Here is a 25,568-nt window from a genome sequence, read left to right on the forward strand (position 1 = left end):
TTACAAATTTGTATATATATTTTTTTTCCCAGCAATCTCCAAGACTGATATGCAAGAAGCAAGTAAGAGATTTAGATATGTACATATGTTAAATATATATGTACATATCTATATCTTTTACTTGCTTACATATGTTAAATATATATTTACATACGTATTAAAAAAACTAATTAAAAAGTAGCTCTCTCCGGGGTTCCCCCCCCCCAAAAAAGGAGGTGCTACAGTGTTGCTGGTTCTTTGTTGCTACACAACTGATTACCCCATAATAAAGGATTATTAAAAAATATCTATATACTCAAAATAGGACAAGTTACGTAAAAAGTAACAAAAAAAGTGGAAACAGTATTCTAAGAATATACAAAGCATGACATATACTACAATTAGAAAAGTACATAAAATCACAGTTGAGTAATGGCTAGGAGTTTATTATTTAAAACACGGGACACATGGATCTCAGTAGGGGCTGGTTCCAGCCTGCACTGTACTAACATGTAAGGAACAATGCACACATTCATGTCAGATGGTCACGTATCAGAAAGCACGCTTTCCTGGATCATGTACATTCTTATATTTACAGGACTAACCATTCCTTTTACTTTTTTTCTGTTCTTTTGACCAATGCTATAAAGTAAAAATAAATGGAAAAGAAACAACTTTGCCTTTAATCTACTTCCCTGTGCTTTTTCCTCCAAGCCTTTCTGAACAGGCACATCACGTAATATGCAAGCTGAAAAAATAAGGATGGAGTTTCCATGACTAGTTTTCGAGTTTTCTTATTTGACTGTTTTGTCAGACTTCAGGTTGTAATCTTATCTTAAACATTGATTCTAATATATAAGAGTACTACCATCTTTGAATAAGATTAACTTCCCTAAAAATTAGTATAAGAACCATACGTATAATTTGGCCACACAAAGCGCATCATACCTATATTTAATAACAGCCATTGGCAATAAATCAAATAAGTTGCACAATAAGCTTTACCCTTCTTCCCACCATACATAGATGATAATATTTCCTCACAACAGGTTTAAAACCTTTTGCATTCTTATCTCACTACTGCAAACATGGAGTGAGAAGCAAATGCTAACGATCTTTCCTTAAAAGTCCTTAAGAACAGCAGAGGGAAAAGCAGACATACAACCCAAACAAAATAATCAGAAAAAATAACAAAACCCAAAACAAAAAATAAAGGCAAGCCTTACCTTTGTATCGATTATACAACTGTTCTAATTTCTTCCTGTCTACTGAATTTTTCATGGATTCTTTGTAGTACAAGTCTGGGTTCTGGAAGTAGTTGTCTGTTGCCACTTCTAGTTTCCACTCATTCTGCATTAAGCAGTATATAGCAGTCCTTTCACCAGCCTGGGTAAATGCCATAAATTGGCGGACCTTGTCCTTCTGAGACGATTTAAGCTTATGCTTTGGGATGCAAAAGAAGCAGGAAAGCCAATGAAGCTAATCCAGAAGATTGTTTCAGCATTCTACTACTAACGCCTATCTTTAAAAGGTTTTAGTTTTCTTGTTGATGACAACTTTCAGTTCAGAATTACAGGAAGACAAAGCCTCGTTCTTCTGCAGTTAAAAAGACAGCATTTTCTTCTGAAAATTGAAATGACAGTATCTATACATACACTTTTAGCAGCACATATTCTGGCAGGAATAAACTTGTATTTCTGCTTTATTGCTCACATATGCAGAAGTTTTTCTGTTCTGTAACAGTAGCAAACACAAGTTTCATCATATAACAATATGGTTATCTTCTGAAAAATACGCCCAGTGGTTATACAAATAAGAAATTACAAAGGCACAACTTACAGATTCTGTATGAGTCCTTCATACACAGAGAAAAACTGCTCAACAGTTTTCCTAGTATTTTCCTATCAATAATGAACAATGCAGTTTAATGATTTTAAGTGATCAGCTGAAAAAGGCAGAAACATTTCCCCATTTTTACATTAGAAACCATTGCCAGCAGAAGACAAAAAGAAAACAGATAAAGCAGACAGGTCAAAGATTTGCTGAATGTTACAATGAGACTATAAAGTTGCTGTAAATGTAAACTTTAATTAACGTTGAAAAAGATGTTCTACTATTAATATGTTAAACAACAAAATTGCCTATTATACTGGTATTCAGGAACCAATGATGCCAGCTACTTGCAGCAACCATTTTTACACAAGACCCCGAAACTTCCAGAAAACCCAAGAGGTGGGAACAGGGATTTCATAGGGAGCAAATTTACCATTAACATAGCTGAACATTATTCTTTACATGACACTGGAAGAAGAATAAGATACTCTGTTTTTCATTAGATCTGATACTTCCCAATTTTATTAAACCATACTTAACACATGCTGTGGGCCAACTATTGAGCTGAGAAACCGATCTTAGTTCCTCACTACCGCTTAAATCATCAGATACAACAAAAACTTTATGGGTCTCTCAAATAGCAGGAGAAAAAAACCGGATCACTGATTCTGTGAGCAGTACAGAGTAAACATAGGACCGTCTTTCAGTTTACTTGTTATCTTTTGTAAACATATGGATGGTGACATCTTGACTAGAGATGGTCCTGAGACAAGAAACACATCATGTAAACAAGATAAGAACTTTGGTCTTCCCAATTTTCTACAAGAAACATATAAAGCTTCTTTTTATACAAGAAGAAACATGTAAAGTGGGAAAAGAGCTGCAAGAAAAAAAAACCCCTTGTTTTGGTAAGAAAAAAATCCTTTTACTGCAAGCTCTGTGTAACCTTCCTCTCTCCTCCAGTTTTCATTAAGGTCTAACTACGAGAATCTCCACACTAAGATCTTCCTCAGTTACATAAAACTGAGTAAGAAACTTAGTGATGATCACTTAATAACAGAGGTCTCTAATAATCCCAAAGTAAAACCCACGGCCTCTTCTAAGCCTACTTACACCAGGCATTTAGGCAGGTTTTAAACGTTCAAAATGAAATACTCAATGTTCTGGTTTGAGCTAAAGTATAACCAGTTTTCTAGCTTCAGTTAAGTTCCATCTGAATAACTTCATGTTCTGAACGTTAACTGCATGTTTTCCAGACAGTGTTTCTCTCTATAAGTGATAACACAGGGCATTGGCCTGCAGAAAGGCCGTTGCTTACACTTATTCCTACAGAACCCAAGGCCATCCTTGAACTGGTGGAATTCTGTAAGTGGAAGGGGCGAAAAAGGGTTGCACCTGCAGGGAGAAGTGGACAGGATAGGTGACCCCAAGCTGACTAGATTATTCCATCCCATGTTCAACAGACTTGGTATAAAACTGAGGGATCGCAAAGGTCAAACTCTCTTCTTCAACGGTCGATGTCCAGTTTATCTCATTTATCTCTCTGGCCCTGAACCCAGATCTGTGTGGTCCTGAATCCAGCTCCGTCCTAGCTCACAACCTTTTCCCTATGCCTGCTCTGCAGCATCTGTGGTGACATGGAGTCATTAGAGGTGGCGGTGTGCAACTTCACATACTTGTATATATTTTATTAGTAGATATTAGTAATATTTTGTTCATTGTAATTATTATTTCATTAAAGCTGTTTTAGTTTCCGACCCAGAAGTCTTTATCCTCTTGTTTCCCTCTCCCCAGGGCAGGAGGGAATTGGGAGTCCAACTACTCACTTTTTAGCTGTTGATCAAGCTGGGCTGGGGCTAAACTGTGACACTGAGTTATTTGAAGAAACCAGAGATAAGAAAAGCATTTGAGTATCCAATCTACTACTCTGCCACGTAGCACAGCTCACACTGTTCTTTTGTGCCTGATGCCCTGCGGAGAAGACTCCGGTACCCAGGCACTGCCTGCAGGACAGGGAGGAAGGTCTGGAAGCCGTGTTATCTAGCATGACTTCTCACTAATGGCACCCAAACACGGCAGTGAACTTCACATCACAACATGGTTAAATCACATTTTAGAAGCCCTCTCAAAGTAGAAATTACATCCTATAGTGAATCCCACCAAAACTGCATGGACTACAGCAGAGGCGCCCTGCCAACCCTGCCCTTGCAGGACAGCCCAGCCCAGCTCTCCTGAGTAGCCTTTTCCATCACTTCCCACCCCGGAAAAGGAACGGGCACTGCACCTTTCCCATTGCCACCGCTGCACCTGCTGCATCCTGGGGCAGGGAGGTGGGAAGCGGCACAGAAAAGGCAGGAAGCGGGGGCAAAAGCAGGTGGCAGAGAGGTGCAAGAAAGGTGGCAGAGCAGGGCAGGAATGGGGCAAGGTGGGAAGGAGGAGGTGGCAGGGCAGGGCAGGAAAGGTGGGAAGTGGGGCAACAGCAGGTGGGAGAGCAGGGCAAGAAAGGTGGGAGAGCGGGGCAAGAAAGGAAGGTGGGAAAGGGAGCAAGAAAGGTGGGAGAGCGGGGCAGGAGTGGGGCAAGACAGGTAGGAAGGGGGCAGAAGGGGTAGAAGCGCGAGGCAGGAAAGGTGTGGGAAGCGGGGCAAGAGCGGATAGGAGAGTGGGGCAGGAGCAAGGCAAGAAAGGTGGGAAGCAGGGCAGGAGCGGGGCAAAAAAGGTGGGAAGGGGCTGCAGGACGGGGTGGCGGAGCGGGGCAGGAGGACCGTGCCGGTGCGGGAGGGTGGGACTGGGGACTCGGGGCCCCGGGCACCTGCCCAAGAGCCCGCAGCCCAAAAAAGGCAAAGGCTGGCGGCGCCTGCCCGCGCTCCAATCCCGCGGCGCCGCCCGCCCGGTGACCTTCCCGGCCCCGGGGCAGCCGCCACGGCGGCTCCGTACCGCACCCGGCGGTCCCCGCTCGCCCCTCGCCCGCACCACCCCCCACTGGCAGCCCAGCAGGATTTAGGGAAAGGGAGCGGCAGGAAACCGCGGAGGACGGTGGGGGAGACGGGACGCGCGCCCGGCTCGGAGGCTGCTTAGTGGGGGGGGGGGGGGGTGTCCGCACCAAATTCCCTTCCTCCCTTTTATTTTTCCTTCCCGCCGCCCCGTTTAACAACCACCTACCATATTATTATTTTTTTTATCACCGGCGCTTTGAGCAACTTCACCGCCCGGCGCCCCCTCCCGCGCAGGCGCCGCCCCGCCCCGGGAGAGAGGGCGGAGCGGGGGAGGGGGTGCTGGGCAAGGGGGTGGTGTTTATGGGAGTGATGGTGTTCAAAAGGAGCGTGGCCAGCAGGTCGAGGGAGGTTGTTCTGCTCCTCTGTTCCTCTCACGTGAGACCCCCGTCTGGAGTATTGTGGCCAGTTCTGGAATCCTTAAAATAAGAAGGATATGGAGCTGTTGGAATGGGTTCAGAGGAGGGCTATAAGGGTAATCAGAGGGCTGGAGCACTAACCATACGAGGACAGGCTGAGAGAGTTGGGCTTGTTCAGCCTGGAGAAGAGAAGGCTCCGAGGAGACCTTATAGTGACCTTCCAGTACCTGAAAGGCGTACTGGAAAGCTGGAGAGGGACTGTTCATAAAGGCTTGTGGTGACAGGACTGGGGGCAATGGGTATAAACTGGAGAGGGGCAGATTTAGACTACACATAAGGAGGAATTTCTTCATGATGAGAGTGGTGAGGCACTGGCACAGGTTGCCCAGAGAAGCTGTGGCTGCCCCATCCCTGGAGGTGTTCAAGGCCAGGTCGGATGAGGCCTTGGGCAGCCTGATCTGGTGGGAGGTGTCCCTGCCCATGGCAGGGGGTTGGAACTGGATGATCTTTAAGGTCCCTTCCAACCCAAACTATTCCATGATTCTGTGATATTGATGATGATATTGATGATGATGGTAGAGTGCAGAGACAGGACGAGGTGGAATGGTTTTGAGCTGAAAGAGGAGAGATTTAGTTTAGATATTGCAAAGAAATTCCTCATAATGAGGGTGGTTTTGGCACTGGCAGAGGTTTCCCAGGGAAGCTGTGGATTCCTCATCTCTGGAGGTGTTCAAGGCCAGGTTGGATGAGGCTTTGAGCAACCTGATCTAGTGGAAAGTAGAGTGGGGGGGTTGAACTATGAGGTTCCTTCTGACCCAAATCATTCTGTGGTTCTATATGATTCTATGATGAAACTGGTGATGGAGATGGGGGAGGGATATGTTTGTATGTGGGAAATCCACTGTTGTGTTCACCATAATGCAATGTGAAGGATGGTTTGGGACTAGGATGATGATCATGGCTTTAAATTGGAGGGGGGAGACTAAGATTACATTTTAGGAAGACATTCTTCACGATGAGGGTGGTGAGGCACTGGAACAGGTTGCCCAAGCAAGCTGTGGATGCCCCATCCCTGGAGGTGTTTGAGACCAGGTTGGATGAAGCTTTGAGCCACATTTTCAACGGGAAGCGTCCTTGCCCATGGCAGGGGTCTTGGAACTGGATGATCTGTAAGGTCCTTTCCAACCCAGTCTATGATGAGGGTGGTGATGGGGAGGGAAAGGCGTTTGTGCGTGGGAAATGCACCGCTGCGTTCCTCACAGCGAATGAAGGGCTGGGACTACAGATCCCGCCTGGCTCCGCGCTTAAAGGCGCCGCCGCGGTGCGGGGCGCAGGGCGAGGGTGGCGGGGCTCCCGGCGAGGACGGGAGCTCCTGGGGCTCCTCCGGCAGCGGCCGCCGCTCCCCGCGCTGCCATCCCGTCCTCCCGCAGCATCCCTGCCTCCCTCCCGGACGCAGGTGAGCGGGGCGGGGCAAGGGAGCAAGGAAGCCGCTCCCGGGGCCCGGCTGCCGTTTCCGTCTCCTTGCCCGCTAAGGTGGGAGCTGGGAAATTGCTGAAGGGGACGGGGAATGCGAGGAGGAGGCGGTGGGGTTGGTCCCGGGAGGTTGGAGCGCCGGGCGGGCGGGATGCGGGGCAGCCGCTTCCCTCCTTCTCTCCCTCTCTCCGCCGCCATAAGGGGGCGGGCAAGGAGCCGGTTGCAGCCGCGGTCTCCTGATGGTTTTCTCCTCTCCCTCTTCCTCCTCCCGGCTCTCGGTCTTCCGCAGAGAGAGGCACCGGCGCTGCGCATCGGGTGGGTGCGCGCCGGGCATCCCCCGGGAGCGGGTCCCGGGCGGCGGCGGGCGTGGGAAACGGGTATGGGGGGAAGGACCCGCAGGGGCTTTGGGAGGGAGGATCAGGGATTGTGTTGGAGGCAGGGTCTGGCGGCAGCTCGGTGAAAGCCGCGCTGCGGTGTCGCGTTCGTCAAGATGAGTGGGTCTACAGGAGATGATCAGAGGGCTGGAGCACCTCTGCTAGGAAGGCAGGCTGGGAGGGTTGTTCAGCCTGGAGAAGAGAAGGCTCCAGGGAGACCTTATAGCGACCTTCCAGTACCTGAAAGGGGCTATAGGAAAGCTGGGGAGGGGCTCTTGATCAGGGAGTGCAGGGATAGGACGAGGGACGATGGTTTTAAGCTTAAAGGAGGGAGATTTAAATTAGATATTCCGAAGAAATTTTTTTTGCTGTTGGGGTTGTGGTGCACTGGAACAGGTTGCCCAGGGAAGCTGTGGATGCCCCATCCCACGAGATGTTCAAGGCCAGGTTGGATGGGTCTTTGAGCAACATGGTCCAGTGGGAGATGTCCCTGCCCATGGCAGAGGGGTTGGAATTAGATGATCTTTAAAGTCCTGTCCAATCCAAACCACTGTATGATTCTATGAATACCAGGGTGATTCTTCTAACTGCCAGCTAGGTGATATCTGTTCCAGGTAACAGCTTTAAACAAAAGGAAGGTAGATTTAGGCTGAATATAAGGGAGATTTTTTTTTTACAATGTGAGCGGTGACGCACTGGCACGGATTGCCCAGGGAGGTAGTGGAGGCCTCATCCCTGGAAACGTTCAAGGTCAGGTTGCATGAGACTCTGAGTAACCTGATCAAGTTAAAGATGTCCCTGCTCCTGCAAAGGCTTTGGACTAGATGAGCTGTTAGGCGTTCTAGGATTCTAAGGACTCCAAATGGCAGGAGTCCCCTCTAATTTGATAATTAATGGTGCACAGAGAAGTTTTCTTTCCTCTTTTTATTCACACTCTGAAGCGCATGATATATTTTTATACATGAGGTCATTGTTCCCTTAAGAGCTGCTGAGCGCTGCTCCAAGTGCTGCTTTTCTCATTAGTTTCTGTTAGCCATGTAAAAAAACATTACTGACTCGAAACTGCGCTGTGTCTGAACCGCGGCAGCATGTCTACACAGTGCAGCCATGGGCAGACTCACTGGTGTAAATCTCTGCTCAGCATTTAGTTGCGTGGTTTGACATAACCATGTAAGATGTGCAGCAGAGCGTTTTACTCGCCTCCCTGCGAACGGAAGCTTGAATATATGCTGGGTGTTCTCTTCTCCCTCTTTCTTGCAGGAGCAGGTTGTAATATATTCAAAGAAATCTGTCCCCGAGACGTGTTAAACAGAAAGAGTATTACTTTCTACACAGGAAGAAATATTTTCTTAAATACTACTCTAGAATTTTGTCAAGCGGTGGGGATTATTATTTCTTCCTGATCGCTTAAAAATAGTAAACCCTGTAGCTTTAAAATACTTCACAACTTTGATCCTTTATTATTCTATTAAAATTAGTGTGATGCCAAGATGTTTTTACTATTTCAGTTGTACTTGCAGTTCTTGATTTTACATGTTTTGGCTTTTCATGCTGCTAAATGTTAGCCTGTAGTCAACTATTGATAGCTAAATATTTTGGCTTGTATTTCATGCATTGAAGAGAAATAAACCAACCCACAGACAGGTTTTCTCAGTTCTCCCTGAAACAGAAAGGGGAAGGCATTTTAAAAACGAGGGAAGTGCATAGCTGTGCTTGCCACTTTCCCTTCGCGTTCTGTATGTTAACAATGACTGGCTTGGATACTTGTGATTGCTACTGCTTTATGGGGAAAAAAGGTTCTCTCTTAGGCAGACCGCTTCCATGTGACCGCATCTGTATATTGGTTCCTGATTAGGGCTGTTGGCGAAGAGCTCAACATTGCAGCTAATGTTTTAGCCAAGTACCTGCTCTATCGATGTTCTACCAATGCATAGCGCGTGTCGTGCAGTTCTAGAACACTGTGCTTTGGTGATGAATGTATGCTTTGTACTTACATTTATACATTATTATGTATAGCTTTGTGGTGTGAGGGTCTTTTGGGGGGGGTTGTTCTGGTTTTTTTTGAAAGAGAAAATTTAACTGTGTTATTTTGTTATAATGTCAGTGTTTTCTTGTAGGATCTGGGAGAAGGAAATTGGTTCCTAGTTTTGAAATTCTGTCATGCTTGGTGTCAAAACCACATACAGCAGTTTAAATATAGATCTTCAGGTAGCTTCTATAAAATGTACTTATGAATGAATTGATTTTACTTTTAGTGTTCTTATAACTCTATTTTAAAATCATAAGGATCAATAGTGACCTTTGAACAAAATGGCCTTAAGGCCATGCAGACGTTTGAGTGACGGTGTTTGATCCAAATTAGGGCTGCTCAGAACACCAGGAAGTTTTGCTGTTACTTCTTTACTGTAGAAATGTTTCTTTCGCAAGTATGATTTGTAATGTAATTTCTTTTGGTTAAGTTTTTTTGTTATCTTTTGTATAGTCAAGTGTGTTAATGCCTCTGAGGCTGTATAACAACATGGTTATGATGACAGCTTTTTAGGATAGGCTTGAAAAAATACAAGCTTACCGATAGGTAGAAGAGTAGGTTCTCATGCTAGGTTGAAGTACAACCTGTGGCATTGTGGCTTAAGATTTTTAATGACTTTTCTCTCATCTAGGAAGTGTGGCTGACTACCATGTGGTATGACCAAACTTTCCAGTCAGTGTTTTTAAAACAATATGATCTGGAGAAAGTAGTCAATGGGAAAACAAAATTCTATCAATAGCCTTAGACTGTTTCTTGATTTTGGTAACTGTTGACTGAAGGCGATCACATATATTTTGTTGAAGATCATAGGATCTTCAGGATGTAGCCTTATATTCATTTTCTACATTTATTTGACCTAATAGCCCAGCATTATAATGTTTGATAACTGGGTGGTACTACCTTGCAGCATGATATGCGTACTGGAGATGCAGAAACCACGTAGCAGAAAGCTTTGAGCAGTTGTGGATTATCGGTTTCTCCCAACAGCAATAAAAGGTGAAGAATGAAGGCAACTGGATTTATTTCCCTATGGACGTTGGTTTCACTGCCTTATGGCCAATTAGCAAATCCCGCAGAACACGAAGATGTAGTAAAGCATGTAATAAAGCTGCACCGTGGGAAAGGAGCTGTTATCGCTCAGAGAAAGCAGTGGGTGATGGAGAGCTGCAGAAAACTGTCTGGACTTCTTCGCCAAAAGAATGTTGTTCTCAACAAACTGAAAAGTGCTATAAGAGCAGTTGAGAAGGATGCAGGACTGTCAGACGAAGAGAAACTTTTTCAGGTCCATACCTTTGAAATTTTCCAAAAGGAGCTAAACGAAAGTGAAAACTCAGTCTTTCAAGCAATTCACGGTCTCCAGAGAGCTCTGCAAGGAGATTACAAAGATGTTGTAAATATGAAAGAAAGCAGTAGACAGAGACTAGAAGCCCTGAGAGAAGCTGCAATTAAGGTGAGTTTCTGCGTGTTTGTTACTAGACTGCTAATATTCTACTCGTGATTTTAATTTTATTATGGCACAGTTTCAGTCTGTTTTAATAAGAAAGTTGATCTACATAAAACTTGCGATGTTTTACTGTTTAAAATGGATTTTGAATAAAGTATTTGTTCTCATTAGTAAAATTAGAAGTAATTCTGGTGTAGTGCTTAAAACTTACTAGTAGACAATAGTTATTTCAAAGGAAAGTTAAGCATAAGCATAACACCTATGACAAATATTATGTTAAAGGGAAGGAAGACAAGAAATGAGTCAGTGTACATAGTGCAGTTGCACTAGATAAACCAGTGGGATTATCGGAGTGGAAATAATGCCATAAATTGGCAAAACACTAACTGTTTTTTCCACTTTAAATGATAATTACTCAACCAGAATCTGCACTTTAAACAGAAATGACTTCTTGCCTTTTATTTCCATATTCATATAGTTGTGGGTAGATTGGAAATGCAAAACATGAGATCACTACATTTTTTTAGTCACAGTATAGCACTCCTAGCCTAAGAAGTGCAGGTTTGAAAAACAGAGCTTCCAAGAAAGAGCTGGCTAAAATAACTTAGCCAGGAAAAGCACAGACGAGTAACAGTTGAGCACAAGTACTTTATGGAAGGTTTGAATTCCCATGTCAATGCAGAGCTGTTAGGGTGTGCACAATCAGCCACTGTCTACTGGATATGGTAGCGCTCAGTCTGTGTACTGGAAGTCTCCCATTGAGAGAAATGTGGTTTAATTGATTTGGTGTTTAAATTGCTCTATTCATTTCTCTACTCCTCAGTCACTGAAGGAATATATTAGGAATTTTCTTTGTATTTGTTTCCTCTAGAAGAAGAGGCTGCCCTCGCACAAGAAAGCGAAAGAAGAAAAAATGTGTAATTGGAATACTGTAACTGAACTGGGGGAATCTTTAAAGGGTATTTGTGTGAGAGATGTGCAGATCTTAACAGGTGAAGATGGCAAGAGATCGCATGCAAGAAAGGTGTGCGGTGAATTGTGGCAAGGAAGGCAGGTGCAATTAGAAGTTAAGATGCAGACTGGGGAGACTGGAGTCGTCTGTGCAGTGGAAAGAAAGACTGAATTATGACGAATTTGAATAGGGAGTAGTTTGGATCTAGGTGTGTTCCGATGAGGTACTCAATATGACTTTGATATTGGTGCTTAATGGTAGTGCCAGCCTCTGCTCGCAATTGCCATGAAAATTAATTGATTTTTCACCTTTTTTTTTTTCTTCTTTTTTTTTTCTCAGAGCTCTTAAAATAGCAGCAGTGAAGCTGTTTAGAATATTCTTTCTCATTTACCTATTTCTGGGCAAGGTTACTGTAAAATACTGAAGCAATCTATCCTTGAACCTGAGAATGGTGCTGCTTCATTTTTCTTATGAAAGGAGGCCTGTGTCTATAATGATGTTTTAAAGGAGTGTGCTGTCAAAACTTTACTTCCACAGAGGTTGATTGTGTAGTTTGTTGTTTATTATTGTATCAAGATACTTATTTGACTGATTAATTTTTACACCCTTCCTCCTTAAGATGTACATGATTATTTAAACAGAGTTTTTATTGTTCAAACCTTGCAATTATTACGTGAAGTGAAACATGCTATAGCAGGCAAATGCATACCACAAAGATGAAAATTTCACAGGATGCTTTCATTTTTGATTCATTCTTGCTTCAGAAGACACATCGGGTCCAATTTGTTTCGGTTTAATTTTACTGTGGTGATTACTTTGTTGATGTACTCATAAGACAGCCTTCCCATTTTTTTAAGCAGTGATTGAATGGAAAATACGAATGACTGTAGAGGGTGCTGGTCTCTTCATTTTATTTCTGTTGTGTTTGAAGTATTGGGAAGTCTTTAGTGTTGAGATATGTATGCATGTGTGATGCATACAGGTATAAACTGGAGAGGGGCAGATTTAGACTAGACATTAGGAAGAATTTCTTCACGATGAGAGTGGTGAGGCACTGGCACAGGTTGCCCAGGGAAGTTGTGGATGCCCCATCCCTGGAGGTGTTCAAGGCCAGGTTGGATGGGGCCTTGGGCAGCCTGATCTAGTGGGAGGTGTCCCTGCCCATGGCAAGGGGGTTGGAGTTAGATGAACTTTAAGGTCCCTTCCAACCCTAACTATTCTATGATTTTTTGATTTCTTGTTGGTTCTGCTGGCAGGAAAATGTATAGCAGAATCATTCATGGTGGAGAGAGGAGGAAGGGAGAGGCACTGAAGATAGTTTCTGCCTTCCTTTGCTCCAGGAACCTGCTTGGAGGTGCAGGAAAAAGCAACAAAAACTTACCTACTTTCTGTCAGCCTCTAATTTGTTGGTCTCTACTTATCAGACACTGATGGAAAAAATAACTCTCAAGTAGTGCAAGGATGTATTCTCTTCTGAAGGCGCTTTTTTCATCCCTTATTAAACAGCAGAGAGCAACAGCAACGCTGCTTTCTCAGCTAGCATTGCCCCGAAGTCTTACTTAATCTTCGTTTTGCTCATACATTTCTAGGCGTTCCCACCTCACGTTTAGCACACAACCCTTATCTGTATTACCTTGCTTAAAAGATTGTTTGGTATGTACCTTGTCTCCAATCCCAGCCTGAGTTGCAGAACAGCGTTTGTACTGTGATGCACTTCTGCACTTCAGGCTGGCTGAGATAGCTTGTCCTTCACACAGACACCATTCTCTCATTGTCCCATTCCACTGCTATGACACTGGTCTGTAGATGAAAACAGAGATGCCGCTTTAATAGATTACAACACCCCTAGTCTTCGTTAATTAAAGGAACTTACAATTAAGCTCAGAATTCAGAGTTCTTCTACCTTGCTATTCAAAGAAAGTTATTTTTTTGGCATACTAGAGCCTTGTTTATTTTTCTGCGGTTTCTCTCCGACTCTGTTCAGCCAGCTTGTCACAGCCAACAGAAAAGACTCACCAGCTCCTTCCACCAAAAACCTGTCCCATTTTTAAGGGGAAAGAATCTAACCATCATCAATTCCATCTTGCATCCCAAGTTGTTGCTGACTGAGGAAAGAATCTGCAGATCATGTGAGCACTGTTTTTTACATCTTTCAAGCAGTTTTTGCTTGCAAAGAAAGATAGGAAATGTTTTTCCTTGAGGCAGTATGGGAGTTACTGTGTCTCTTGCTTATGTGTTGCATAAGAACTAAGTAGTTGACATTGGGAAAAACACATTAATAGCCACATTTTTCCAAGCTCCAGTTATTTTGGGGACTGGGTAATTTTTACCATACTAGTGTAACTATGGTAATTCTAAATACCAACAGGCAAGAGCCAGCAATTCTGTGGTTTCATCGCAACAAAAACTGTTCACCTGACTGCCAGGATTTTAAAAGGGTTAAGCCACAGTTACAGGCTGTACTGGACATTATATTGTCATCAAGGTATTGATTAAATTATATGCATATTAAATTATCTGTTCTTTAAGGTTTCAAGGGGAGAAATGTCCATCTGCAAACATGTGGAGAAGGGAAGGCTTCAGTTACTTAAACATAGGAGGCTAGGATCATTTTAGATGCCCAGGTTATCCAACATAAGTGTTGTGTAGGATAAAACACACACTCTAAGCGAGACCTATGTTCTGTCTGATTTCTAACTGTGTATGGCAGGGCGTCTAAAATGGAGGCAGAAACTTGTGTTTTCTGGGAATTCAGTCTGACCTGGAGATCACTTGTATTATTTTGCCTGATCTGTTTTTCCCCATGGTGATAATACTGGCTTTCTTAAAGAGCAGATTTAGAGCATCATCTAAATATTCTCAGCATCCTGAATCTAACTGAAATGAAGTAGCTTGCCATTGCATGTTTCCTCGTTTATAATCGTTCTCTATTAACCAGTGCATTTTTAAGAGAATGCAAGCATGTAAAGTGAAGCATCTTATATTTTTTCCAAAACCCCTCAAATTATACTCTCTTAGTACACAAAGTATTGTCTTTGGTTATTGTCTTAGCAATCATGTAGAAGATGCAGTGTTAAGTCTGGTCTTGATCAGTAAATGAACTTAGGTTTTCAGTTCTCCTTTTGAACCTGAAACATCCAAAGAGAAACAAAATATGGTAACTTTTATCTGGGAAGCTACTGATTTTAGATCATATCAAACCACATCAGCATTTTTCCTTTTCTTTCTTCTGAAGCCTAGAAATGCATTTCAGAAGTCATTAGTGCAAGTTCATAAGAGGCTCAAATTGAAAAGATTAACAGAGTCAAGTATTTTACTTATAATAGGAAAAAATGCTCCTTGGGAAACATAAACAGGAACCTCAGCTAGAGTGCTTGACTGCTCATCTGTGCTCTCTCCCACTTGCTTGTATTTTTTTGTAGCTGTTTCCACAGTTCTTGTAACTTTTGAAAACCATAAACTGAACTCTTCCCATGTTTATAAAATGGCTTATAAAATTAAGATTAATTGTGTTTTCCTTCCAGGTTGTTTATTTATTGTAGCTAGTAGAGCCATGCTTTCAAGGTTATTACACTTCCCTGCTAAAGCACTCAGCTCTAAACTTTACTTGGCTCTGAAATGTTTCCTAGAGTTCCTCAAAGTTATTCCTTCCTTGTATTTTCTGGATTGTAACCTTGGGGCGGCTCTGCTGTTTAATGGATGAGAAAAGGCAATTGATGGATATTTTGATTATTTGGTTTTTTTCTTGCTCACTTTCCTCAATGAAAATTGGCACAGAAGAAACCAGTCTTCAAATACCATCATAAAGTCTGTATTGCTTATGCAGTTCCACCTCTTAAGATGTTTTATGTCACAAGAAGTATACATTTATGTCAAATGTTTTCCTGCTCAAAGGCCTGGCCAGGACTTTTATCTGTGTGTTGTAAAATTCAACAGGAAGAAATGGAATATGTCGAACTCTTAGCAGCAGAAAAACATCAAGTTGAAGCCCTTAAGAACATGCAGCATCAAAACAAAAGCCTGTCAATGCTTGATGAAATTCTAGAAGATGTCAGGAAGGCAGCTGATAGATTGGAAGAAGAAATTGAAGAGCATGCCTTTGATGACAACAAATCTGTAAGTCATGTTTTGGACTCAGTCTTTTTATTGGTATGCATTTATTTTTTTGTTGATATTTGCTCTGTAGAGCTGTCTCTCATTTGTTACACAGTTAGAATTTAGCAACTATTTAAAAATAAAACAAATGCTTTTGGCTCTACATTTCTTTCTGCTTCCCTTTCAACAGAAGAAAGAATTTAGTGGTATAATGATTGCTTGTTAGGAGTGAGCAAACAGGAATAATCACTCCTTTTTGGTAGTGATTTCTGTGGTTTTGTTTTGAAAGTACTTTCTGCAGCTGCCACTTAGACAGCGGCAAGTGTATTCAATCTCACTGATACAGCCCATGAGAATTATGACATCTCAGTGGTGGTGTTGGGGAATGTGATATTTAGACTTTGCAGGATATGGAGTTACCGTGTTAAGCGTGGTCTCCACTTCTTTTTCGTTTTCATAGAATCATAGAATCACCATGTTGGAAAGGACCCACTGGATCATCGAGTCCAACTGTTCCTATCACTCCCTTAAACCATGTCCCTAAGCACTTCATCAACCCGTTCCTTGAACACCACCAGGGAAGGTGACTCGACCACCTCCCTGGGCAGCCTGTTCCAGTGCCCGATGACTCTTTCTGTGAAGAATTTTTTTCTGATATCCAGCCTGAACCTCCCCTGGCGGAGCTTCAGGCCATTCCCCCTTGTCCTGTCCTCTGTCACTTGGGAGAAGAGGCCAGATCCCTCCTCTCCACAACCTCCTTTCAGGTAGTTGTAGAGAGTAATAAGGTCACCCCTCAGCCTCCTCTTCTCCAGGCTAAACAACCCCAGCTCTCTCAGCTGCTCCTCGTAAGACTTGTTCTCCAGCCCCCTCACCAGCTTCATTGCTCTTCTCTGGACACACTCCAGAGCCTCAACATCCTTCTTGTGGTGAGGGGCCCAGAACTGAACACAGTACTCAAGGTGCGGTCTCACCAGTGCTGAGTACAGAGGGAGAATAACCTCCCTGGACCTGCTGGTCACACCGTTTCTGATACAAGTCAAGATGCCATTGGCCTTCTTGGCCACCTGGGCACACTGCTGGCTCATGTTCAGTCGGCTGTTAACCAACACCCCCAGGTCCTTCTCCTCTGTACAGCTCTCCAGCCACTCTTCCCCCAGTCTGTAGCACTGCATAGGGTTGTTGTGCCCCAAGTGCAGGACCCGGCATTTGGCCCTGTTAAACCTCATGCCATTGGCCTCGCCCCAGCGGTCCAGCCTGTTCAGATCCCTTTGCAGAGCCTCCCTACCTTCCAGCAGATCCACACTTCCACTCAGCTTAGTGTCATCCGAAACTTGCTGCAGGTGCACTCAATGCCTTCATCCAGGTCATTGATAAAGACATTGAACAGGGCTGGACCCAGTACTGAGCCCTGAGGAACCCCACTTGTAACTGGCCTCCAGCTGGAGTTAACTCCATTGACCACCACTCTCTGGGCCCGGCCATCCAACCAGTTTTCAACCCAGGAGAGTGTGCACCTGTCCAGGCCAGAGGCTGACAGTTTCTGAAGCAGAATGCTGTGAGAAACTGTCAAAGGCTTTACTGAAGTCCAAGAAGACTACATCCACAGCCTTTCCCCCATCCAGTAGTTGAGTCATTTTGTCATAGAAGGTGATCAAGTTAGTTTGGCAAGATCTGCCTTTCATGAACCCGTGTTGACTGGGCCTGATCACCCAGTTCTCTTGCATGTGCTTCATGATAGCACTCAAAATTAACCTGTTCCATGACTTTCCCCGGCACTGAGGTCAGACTGACAGGCCTGTAGTTCCCCAGATCCTCCCTGCAACCCTTCTTGTAGATGGGCACAACATTAGCCAGCCTCCAGTCCAGTGGAACTTCCCCAGTCTGCCAGGACCACTGGAAGATGATGGAAAGGGGTTTGGAAAGGACATCCGCCAGCTCCTTCAATACTCTTGGGTGGATCCCATCCGGTTCCATAGACTTGTGGGTGTCCAGCTGGGCAAGCAAGTCTCTAACCGCCTCCTCTTGGATCATAGGAGTGTCATTCTGCTCCTCTAACTCCTGGGTTTGTACACAGATGGAACAACTTTCCTTGCTATTAAAGAGTGAGGCAAAGAAGGCATTAAGTACCTCAGCCTTGTCCTTACCCCTGTTGTTGTTGTTCCTTCTGCATCCAATAGGGACTGAATATTCTCCGTGGTCCTCCTTTTCTTGTTGATGTATTTGTAGGAAGATTTTTTATTATCTTTCACAGACTTAGCCAGTTTGATTTCTAGTTGGGCCTTAGCCCTCCTGATTTTTTCCCTGCACGATCTCACTTCCTCCCTGTAGTCCACCCAAGAAGTCTGCCCCTTCCTCCAAACCTCATAGACCTTCTTCTTCTTTTTGATGCGTCTCAAGATCTCCCTGCTCAACTAAGCTGGCCTTTTCCCCCGCCGGCTCCTTTTCTGGAACATAGGGATGGCTTGCTCCTGAGCTGCTAGGATTTCATTTTTTAAGAGCGCCCAGCCCTTGTGGGCTCCCTTGCCCTGAAGGACTGTCTCAAACTGTCCGACTGTCAAAACTGTTTTGTTGAGAAAGTTATAGGAGAACGAGAATCCATGCAATTAGGTTTCATAGTCTGGAAAAAGATATATTGTTCAAGTTAAGGACTTTAAATATGTTTGTGGTGTGGCTTTCTTCCACTTCTGACTTTACCTCGGGCTGTTCGTGTTGTTTCTGTGTCGCATGATGGATAGTATCCCTCAGGTAAGGACTCCATCAGTTAAGATACATCAGATCATTTTAGTGTACCACTGTGCCACGTCCTCAGAGACTGATTCTCTAAATCAGTCCTGTTTGCATATACATAGGTTGCAATTTTCTTTGGGTTTTGCTCTTGAAAGGTTTTTGTTGTTTTGCTGGTTGACTTCCGAGGCAAGCGTAACTCATGAATTCTGCTAAGGGGGAAAACAAGTTATTCTATAGGAGAGACCCAGGCCATTCCTTGTAATTGTACTTTACTGGTAGAAAGCAAAAGCAGCTTTTTATTTATTTTATTTGTTTATTTATTTAGATTTTAAGTGCCAGATGGCAGGAATTGTACTTGGTGGGAATCCCATCTAGCTGGACCGAGAGCAGGAAGGGATGAGTTAGCTGGGGTGCCCTCTTCTGTTCCACTGGGGTATAACGGAGTGCTTTAATGACACCAGGAACGAGGTTTCTTCTGCTGCACCTGTTAATTAGCAAAATGCCGATGCTCTGGCTTTGGAGGACTATTGGCATGTCCACCTTTGCAAGAAATACCTAGCATGTTTTCTCTTAAGTTAAGACCCTGGGACTCTAGAACAAAGACACTCTAGTAGAATCATCAGTAATCTGAAAAATCACAGAATTGTTTAGGTTGGAAAAGAGCTTTAAGATCACTGAGTCCAGTGATAAAGATACAAAAGCTTCTATTAAAATATAATCAAATAGGGAAGTGTAGTAGGTAACAATAATAATAATAAAAAAGGGAATCTGGGCCAATCCACTTAATGCAAGACAAGTATTTGTTCTGTTACGTGCAACCCGCTTTCAGAAATTGCTGTTTAAGGAAATAAAATCCTGAAAATAACTGTTTTTCTCTTATTATACCCATAAATTTATTAATATTTAAAAGTTCATCTGAACCTGTCATATCTACTCATGCTTTTCTAGCATAGTCAGTCTTCTGTCAGTTCCCTGATCTTTTGTAAAAATATCCATACTAGCCATGCAGCGTGTGATTTATATATCTATTACTCAGAAAAAAGATTGTTTTTCATAATTGTCTTTACTCTTAGAAACATCTTCCTTTTTTTTCTTATTACTGTTTCAGACCTAGACCGTGAACTCCGCTAGATGGGGAATGTTTTTATCCAGTTGCTCTGGTTTTATATGATCTTTCATACATTTTTAATTCTGATGCAGAGAAGTTTGGTTAGATTCTAGGCACACAAGCTACCAGGTACAAAGGAACATAGAATAAACTCTGTATGGATTTGGAGTTAGAGCTTCAAAGTAGATGCGTCACTGCTGATGTGTTCTGTAAGATAGTTTTGCTTAGTGAAAAGCATATGTCATAATGTTTTGCTGATGTCATAATGTTAAATTTCCAAGAAGATACTGGAACAGATGTTGGTTTATTTAGTGTTCTGGTTTTTAGGCACAGTAATAGCCATCTGCAAGATGGGGACACCGCACTGAACAGCGTAATAATTCCAGTGTGAAAGTCAGTGTAAAGTATGCTTGAATTTGCAGAACCAACTTTTTTAACAGTATGCTCTAAGTTCTGTTTTGGTCGCCTTGAAATAGCAACGAGGGTGTGGGAGAGGAGGCCAGGAGGAAAAATACCAGAAAACCTGTAGGATTGTGCACTTATTGTGTATTCTGATTAGAAATGATTCTTTGTGTTTGCTGGCTGTAGGGAAGCCTTTTTTCTTTGCTCCAATACCGTGAGAGTAGTTTGTGTGTATATGGCATGCAGCTGTTTCTTCTTTCTCTCGTCAGCTGAAAACATTAAAAAGTGGTTTGGTCTCTTAGACTTCGCAATGATCACTTAATTGTGTAATGCAAAATAGGCTGGTAAGCAGGGAGCTTACAGAAGGAAATGCGAAATATACACAAAAAGACAGTTTTGGGGAGAAAAAAGGGTGAACTTTCATGATGCATAAAAAGAAAATGGTTGTCAGTTTTTCACTCCAACAGCTAAAAATGCTGATGTTTGTAGGAGCTATTTATGCTTCTACATAATTCTGCAAACATCATAATATGTTTCGAATGTCTTTTTTTTTTTTTCCTTCTGTCTGATTCTAGCTCCACAGTTTGGGGAAATGTGCTGGGGAATCAGCAAAGAAAAACAGGTTGTTTTATAGATGACTTACGTGAACACATTTCTTCATTAAATTGGGGAGTTGCTTGGGCAAAACACAGCAATTGTTGAATGTTTCATAGTCATTGGAATAACAAAAGCCTACCCTTTACTGGAGTGTAGAGGAAGTAACAACCTTAATTGTTGCTGAATAGTGGTAAAATCTAATTATTTAAAATAAAGCGAATAATGAAGTCATCCTAGGGTCCTCCACTTTGTAATTACAGGCACTGAAGACAAAGCTAGGTAGAAACAGTTTTTATCCTCTCTCCTTCTTATTTACAGGACAGTGACTTCTTCTTAGGATGCAGTCATTATTTTGGACTTTGTGAACTGAATATCACTTTGCAATCTCTAATTGTTTTTGTTCAAGGTAATAAAATCATAGAATCATAGAATGTTACACTTCAACCCAACCTTTTGTGTTCTAAATGTGATAAAGCTTATTTTATTTGTTAGATAACTTGGTTAAAGAGGTCTGGAGAAGCCCTCATTTTTACAATGGAAAGCCTTTTAAGTTATGGACATGAAGTTTTGATAAAGAGACTGAAAGACTTCTCTAAGTAGTTTTATTTGGTGTCAAATTCTGGAGCAACTTCAAGCACAGTTGATAGTCTTTCACTTTTTACTATGTGCTTTGTTTACCTTTTTTGTTGTTGTTATTTGCTTTCTTACAGGTAAGAGGTGTTAACTTTGAAGCTGTTTTAAGGGTGGAAGAAGATGAAGCCAACTCCAAAAGAAATGCTTCAAAAAGAGAAGTAGAGGATGACTTAGGTCTTAGTATGCTTATTGATTCCCAGAACAATCAGTATATCCTTACCAAACCCAGAGATTCAACCATTCCACGTGCTGATCATCATTTCATAAAGGTAATAATTTTGGAGCATTCTTGTCGTTTGTTTTGGTAAGATTTAGTCCCACTAGTTTGGATGCCAGTAGCGCTTGACTGGATTGAATATAGTTTCAACATTTGTCCCTCTAAAGTTACTCTGTCATTAATGATTCCCCTGTCTACTGGTGATCTGGGCAATGTGTTCCCTACTCCAACTATTGTCTCACAAGACTGATCGTGATGCCGCATGAATCCTCTCTGTTTTCATTTGATGTAACTTGTTGCACCTTTGAGACTGTATCCCTGCTCTTGTACTGCACACTCTTAAAGCAAACTACTGATGTGCCCAATAAGCCATTTCCATATTGTCACCGTGAGAATTTATCTGTTCATATCTTGTGACAGAAAAAAGGAATGCTGGGAAATGCATAGGTGTGGTTTTTATTGTATTGTGCTTCATGAAGATTACTGCATTAGGATATTTTTTAATAAAAAACCCAAACCAAAACAAAACCAAAATGAATGCTTCACCATTTTGTTTTAATGCAAAGTGTCATCCCCCACCCTACAATTCCCCAGGACGTTGCCTATTTCCTATAATGTATTTAAAATATTGTTAAATTGATCAAAAAGTCCCCAAAGCTACTTAAAGTCAATATGTCATCTGCAAAACTGCAGCGCTTACTCCTACAACAAAGCGTTCAGCTTAGTTTACTGAAGTTGTGTGTTCTTTTCACAGACAGTAGCCTACATTTAATTTTACGGTGCTAGCTATCTTCTGGAAGATAATAGTCTTTAACTTCATCACAAATTTGTGTGTCCTTTATATTAACACATTTGTATATCTTGTGTATTTAGGACATTGTGACCATAGGAATGTTGTCTTTGCCATGTGGCTGGCTGTGCACAACAATAGGATTGCCAACCATGTTTGGATATATCATTTGTGGAGTACTCTTAGGACCATCAGGATTAAATAGTATCAAGGTAAGCGTGCAAGTTGCTTCTTGACTGATTTAATTTGTTGAACTATTTCGAAGTAGTTTTAAGAGAGTATGGTATTGGCCACATGAAATGTACTTGAGAAGAAATAAGAATCCTCAGGCCTGGACCTTTGCAAAATGATGCCTTAAAATTTTATCTTTCAATCGCTATGTTTTCATTTTTTTTCCTCTATATCCTCATGACATAAGCAATTGTCGAAAGTGAAAGCTGAAGGTTGTGTTCTGTTAGGTTTTTTTTTTTCTTTAATCATAAAGCATCACATTTGAGAACCAGATTAATTAATTAAATGATATCAGATATTCAGAAACTTGCAGAAAGTCAGTGTTGGAAGTGGAGGAAGTGTTTAGAACAAGTAGTTCCCTGTATAGCGTAGCTTGGCTTCCTAGAGAGTTATTTTGCATCTCTATGGTTCTTTCATCTGTCCTAGTCACCCTAGTTGTCTTCCAGTCCCCTGTCTACATTCATGAAGTCTCTTGAACCTTTTTAGCTCTGTCTCATGTACCCTGACTTCTAACCCATGCGAAACCATGGGCTGTGGTTTGCTGGACATTGCACGTGTTTTGATTAGTGGTTTTGTGTGTATTTAAAAGATTGTTTAGCTAGCAGGCAAAAGAGAACACATGTTAAGGTTGCATCGCAATGTCCAGTTAAGTTACATGTATCTATTGCATTGATATCCATCTAACTGCTTGGAACCTACTGTCTTTGCAAGGTGTGTACTTATGTGGACTTTGGTTGAAAATGACTGTTGAGCTCAAAAGTAAGCGAGGATCAGTAGAAATAGGATGTTGTCAATCTTGTGTTGGAAGAAGGGACTACAAATATTACACTTGCAAAATGTCATATCCTAAAATTGAGTAAGAACCTTTGTGTCTTATATAGCTTCTGGGTTGAGAAGGTCTGGAAAGCCTAACCGCTTAGGCTGAGAAATAAGTTTGTAAGCTTGGCATTTGAAAGAGATTCAGCAATGAATTTTCAGAGACTTACACTGAGGAAGGTGATGTGGTCAGAACAGATGTGAGAGGGGCAGTTTCTTAGTAAGCTGCTGGTTTCCTGTGGAGCTGTGTTTAAATGTTATTATTTTGGGTAATGTTCGTATCGACTCAGTTTCTTGTGTGTGCTCTCCTTTTGTCTCTTCTGCATTTCATATAAAACTTGAATATTGGAAGGACTGAGAGGCAGGCAGGTTCTAATCTGGCAGGGAAGATAGTTTCCATCTCCACTTCTCACTGACTGATGATAGACCCTGTCCTCTTCTGCTGTGGACTGTAAAATACATAGAAAAGAAATGTTAGGTTTTTAGAATTGTATGGACTATTTCAGTTGGAAGGGACCTACAGTGATCATCTAGTCCAACTGCCTGCCCACTTCAGGGCTGACCAGTAGTCAAAGCATGGTGTTACAAGCATTGTCCAAATGCCTCTTATACACTGATAGGCTTTGAGGCATAGGCCATCTCTCCAGGAAGCCTGTTCCAGTGTTTGACCACCCTCTTGGTGTAGAAATGCTTGCTAATGTCCAGTCTGAATGTTCCCTGGTGCAGCTTGGGACCACTTCCACATGTCCTATCACTGGATACTAGGGAGAAGAGCTCAGCACCTCCCTCTTCACTTCACTTCCCACCCTTGCAGAGAGCAACGAGGTCACCCCTCAGACTCCTGTTCTCCAGGGTAGACAAACCTAAAGTCCTTATCTGCTCCTCAGAGAACATTCCTTCCAGCTCTTTCACCAGCTTTGTTGCCCTCCTCTGGATGGCTGAATTCAGCAGGATAATCCACTCTTTTGACTGGCTGATTTAAGCTGTGTTTGATGCACCCCAGGATGTGGTTTGCCCTCTTGGCTGCCAGGGCATGCTGTTAACTCCTGTTGAGCCTGCTGCCAACCAGCACCCACAGAATCCTTTCTGCAGGGCTGCTCTCCAGCCACCCCTCTCCCAGTTTATACTTGTGGTATACTGGTATTACTGGTATTACTCTGTCCTAGGTTCAGAATCCAGCATTTTGACTTGTTAATTTTCATCCCATTAATCTGCATCCAGTGCTGCAATCTATGTAGATTCCTCTGCAAGACCTGTTGTCCCTCAAGAGATTCAACAGCACCTCCCAGTTTGGTATCATCAAGAAGTTTGCTAATGATGCATTCAACTCCTACAACAAAATTGTTGATAAATATATTGGACAGAACTGGCACTAGAATTGAACTCTGACAAGCACTGCTGGGGACTGGGTGCCAGCCAGATGTAGCCTAATTTTTCTGTTGTGACAGGGAAGACAGACACTTTAGTTGCTGTTGCACCCTTCTCTCTGAAGTGGAAAGACTGATAGATTTACTGGTTGGAGAGAGGAATGCATGGAGTCTGTAAGATGGAGAGCAGGACAGCAACTGCAGTTTTACAGAATGATTATACCAATAGACCAATAAAGTAACGAGCCAGAAATAGAGTTTGGAATTCAAGCCTTGGGTGTTTAATAGATGGCATAAAACATAACCCATTTATTTTCAACAAGCAAGCAAGCTCACCTAGATCAAAGCACATGTTCATTTTGGGTGACCAGCACTATCTAACCAAATTATCTAGTAGCAGCTACATGATGGGAAAAACGTTTGAACCCTAAAGATGCTGAGGGAATTTCTGATGTCCTGTGAGCAGCAGGTGAACTACTTACCGAAACGTAACAAGAAACAGTTTGGTCTTTTAAGCGTATACATAAATTGTATTATAATTAGGCTGCTGTGTACTGATTTTTGTTTTATCTTTTTTTAGTCTATTGTACAGGTGGAGACATTAGGAGAGTTTGGTGTATTCTTCACACTCTTTCTAGTTGGTCTGGAATTTTCACCTGAAAGATTAAGAAAGGTATTTTTGTATAATACCTCTACGTTGGAGGATTTAATTGCTAGTGTTCTATTTATCAGTAATAGTTTAGCTTTTTACACTCTCCTTATAATATACTCGTGTAACTTTGTACATTTCTGAAAAGACAAATATGACATTTGCTTCTTCTCTTTAATTCTTTGGAAAGAATAGAATGCATTACTCCTCTTCATTTTAGTAAACCATTTAGATTACTAGAAGAAAACTCATGCAATTTATGGCAATCCATCTCTGCTTTATTTTAACATGCAATTGATGTTATGGAGCGTCCAGTGATGTTTGCCAGTCCTGTTACAAAAAAAAAAAAGAAAAAAAAAAAGAGTTTGCTAAAGTACTGCATACTGAATTGGTGATACATGTTGTACTGGCTAATAAACTGGTTCTGCGAGCATGTTAGCATAATCTGCCATATTACATAGAATCATAGAATGGTTGGGGTTGGAAGGGACCTTAAAGATCAT

General features: G+C 42.3%; 2 protein-coding genes across 6 annotated transcripts in view; one reads left to right on the top strand and one right to left on the bottom strand.

Annotated features, from left to right (window-relative positions):
- The window catches only part of DCUN1D2 (defective in cullin neddylation 1 domain containing 2), a 32,707-nt gene extending 27,590 nt beyond the window's left edge, over nt 1-5,117 (bottom strand). Inside the window, exons 1-2 of one of the 3 annotated variants that reach the window (XM_054077744.1) lie at nt 4,972-5,117; nt 1,206-1,422 (exon numbers count right to left, since the gene is read on the bottom strand). In XM_054077744.1, the coding sequence (XP_053933719.1) occupies nt 1,206-1,422; nt 4,972-4,974 (220 nt within the window). In that variant the 5' untranslated portion in view covers nt 4,975-5,117. Of the gene's footprint in view, nt 1-1,205; nt 1,714-4,971 lie in introns of all 3 variants that reach the window. The other 2 variants (XM_054077751.1, XM_054077760.1) reach the window with 2 other exon arrangements.
- A 1,436-nt stretch (nt 5,118-6,553) lies between these two features.
- TMCO3 (transmembrane and coiled-coil domains 3) overlaps nt 6,554-25,568 on the top strand; it is a 41,113-nt gene continuing 22,098 nt past the window's right edge. For all 3 annotated transcript variants that reach the window (XR_008451874.1, XM_054077720.1, XM_054077733.1), the window contains exons 1-6: nt 6,554-6,694; nt 9,945-10,487; nt 15,370-15,549; nt 21,073-21,264; nt 22,086-22,214; nt 24,997-25,089. Coding sequence is in view for 2 of the 3 variants with exons in the window: in XM_054077720.1 (XP_053933695.1) it covers nt 10,041-10,487; nt 15,370-15,549; nt 21,073-21,264; nt 22,086-22,214; nt 24,997-25,089 (1,041 nt within the window). In the remaining variant the exon portion in view is untranslated. The remainder of the gene's footprint in view (nt 6,695-9,944; nt 10,488-15,369; nt 15,550-21,072; nt 21,265-22,085; nt 22,215-24,996; nt 25,090-25,568) is intronic.

The sequence above is a fragment of the Cuculus canorus genome, chromosome 1 (assembly GCF_017976375.1).
Source record: "Cuculus canorus isolate bCucCan1 chromosome 1, bCucCan1.pri, whole genome shotgun sequence".
NCBI classification, from domain to species: domain Eukaryota; kingdom Metazoa; phylum Chordata; class Aves; order Cuculiformes; family Cuculidae; genus Cuculus; species Cuculus canorus.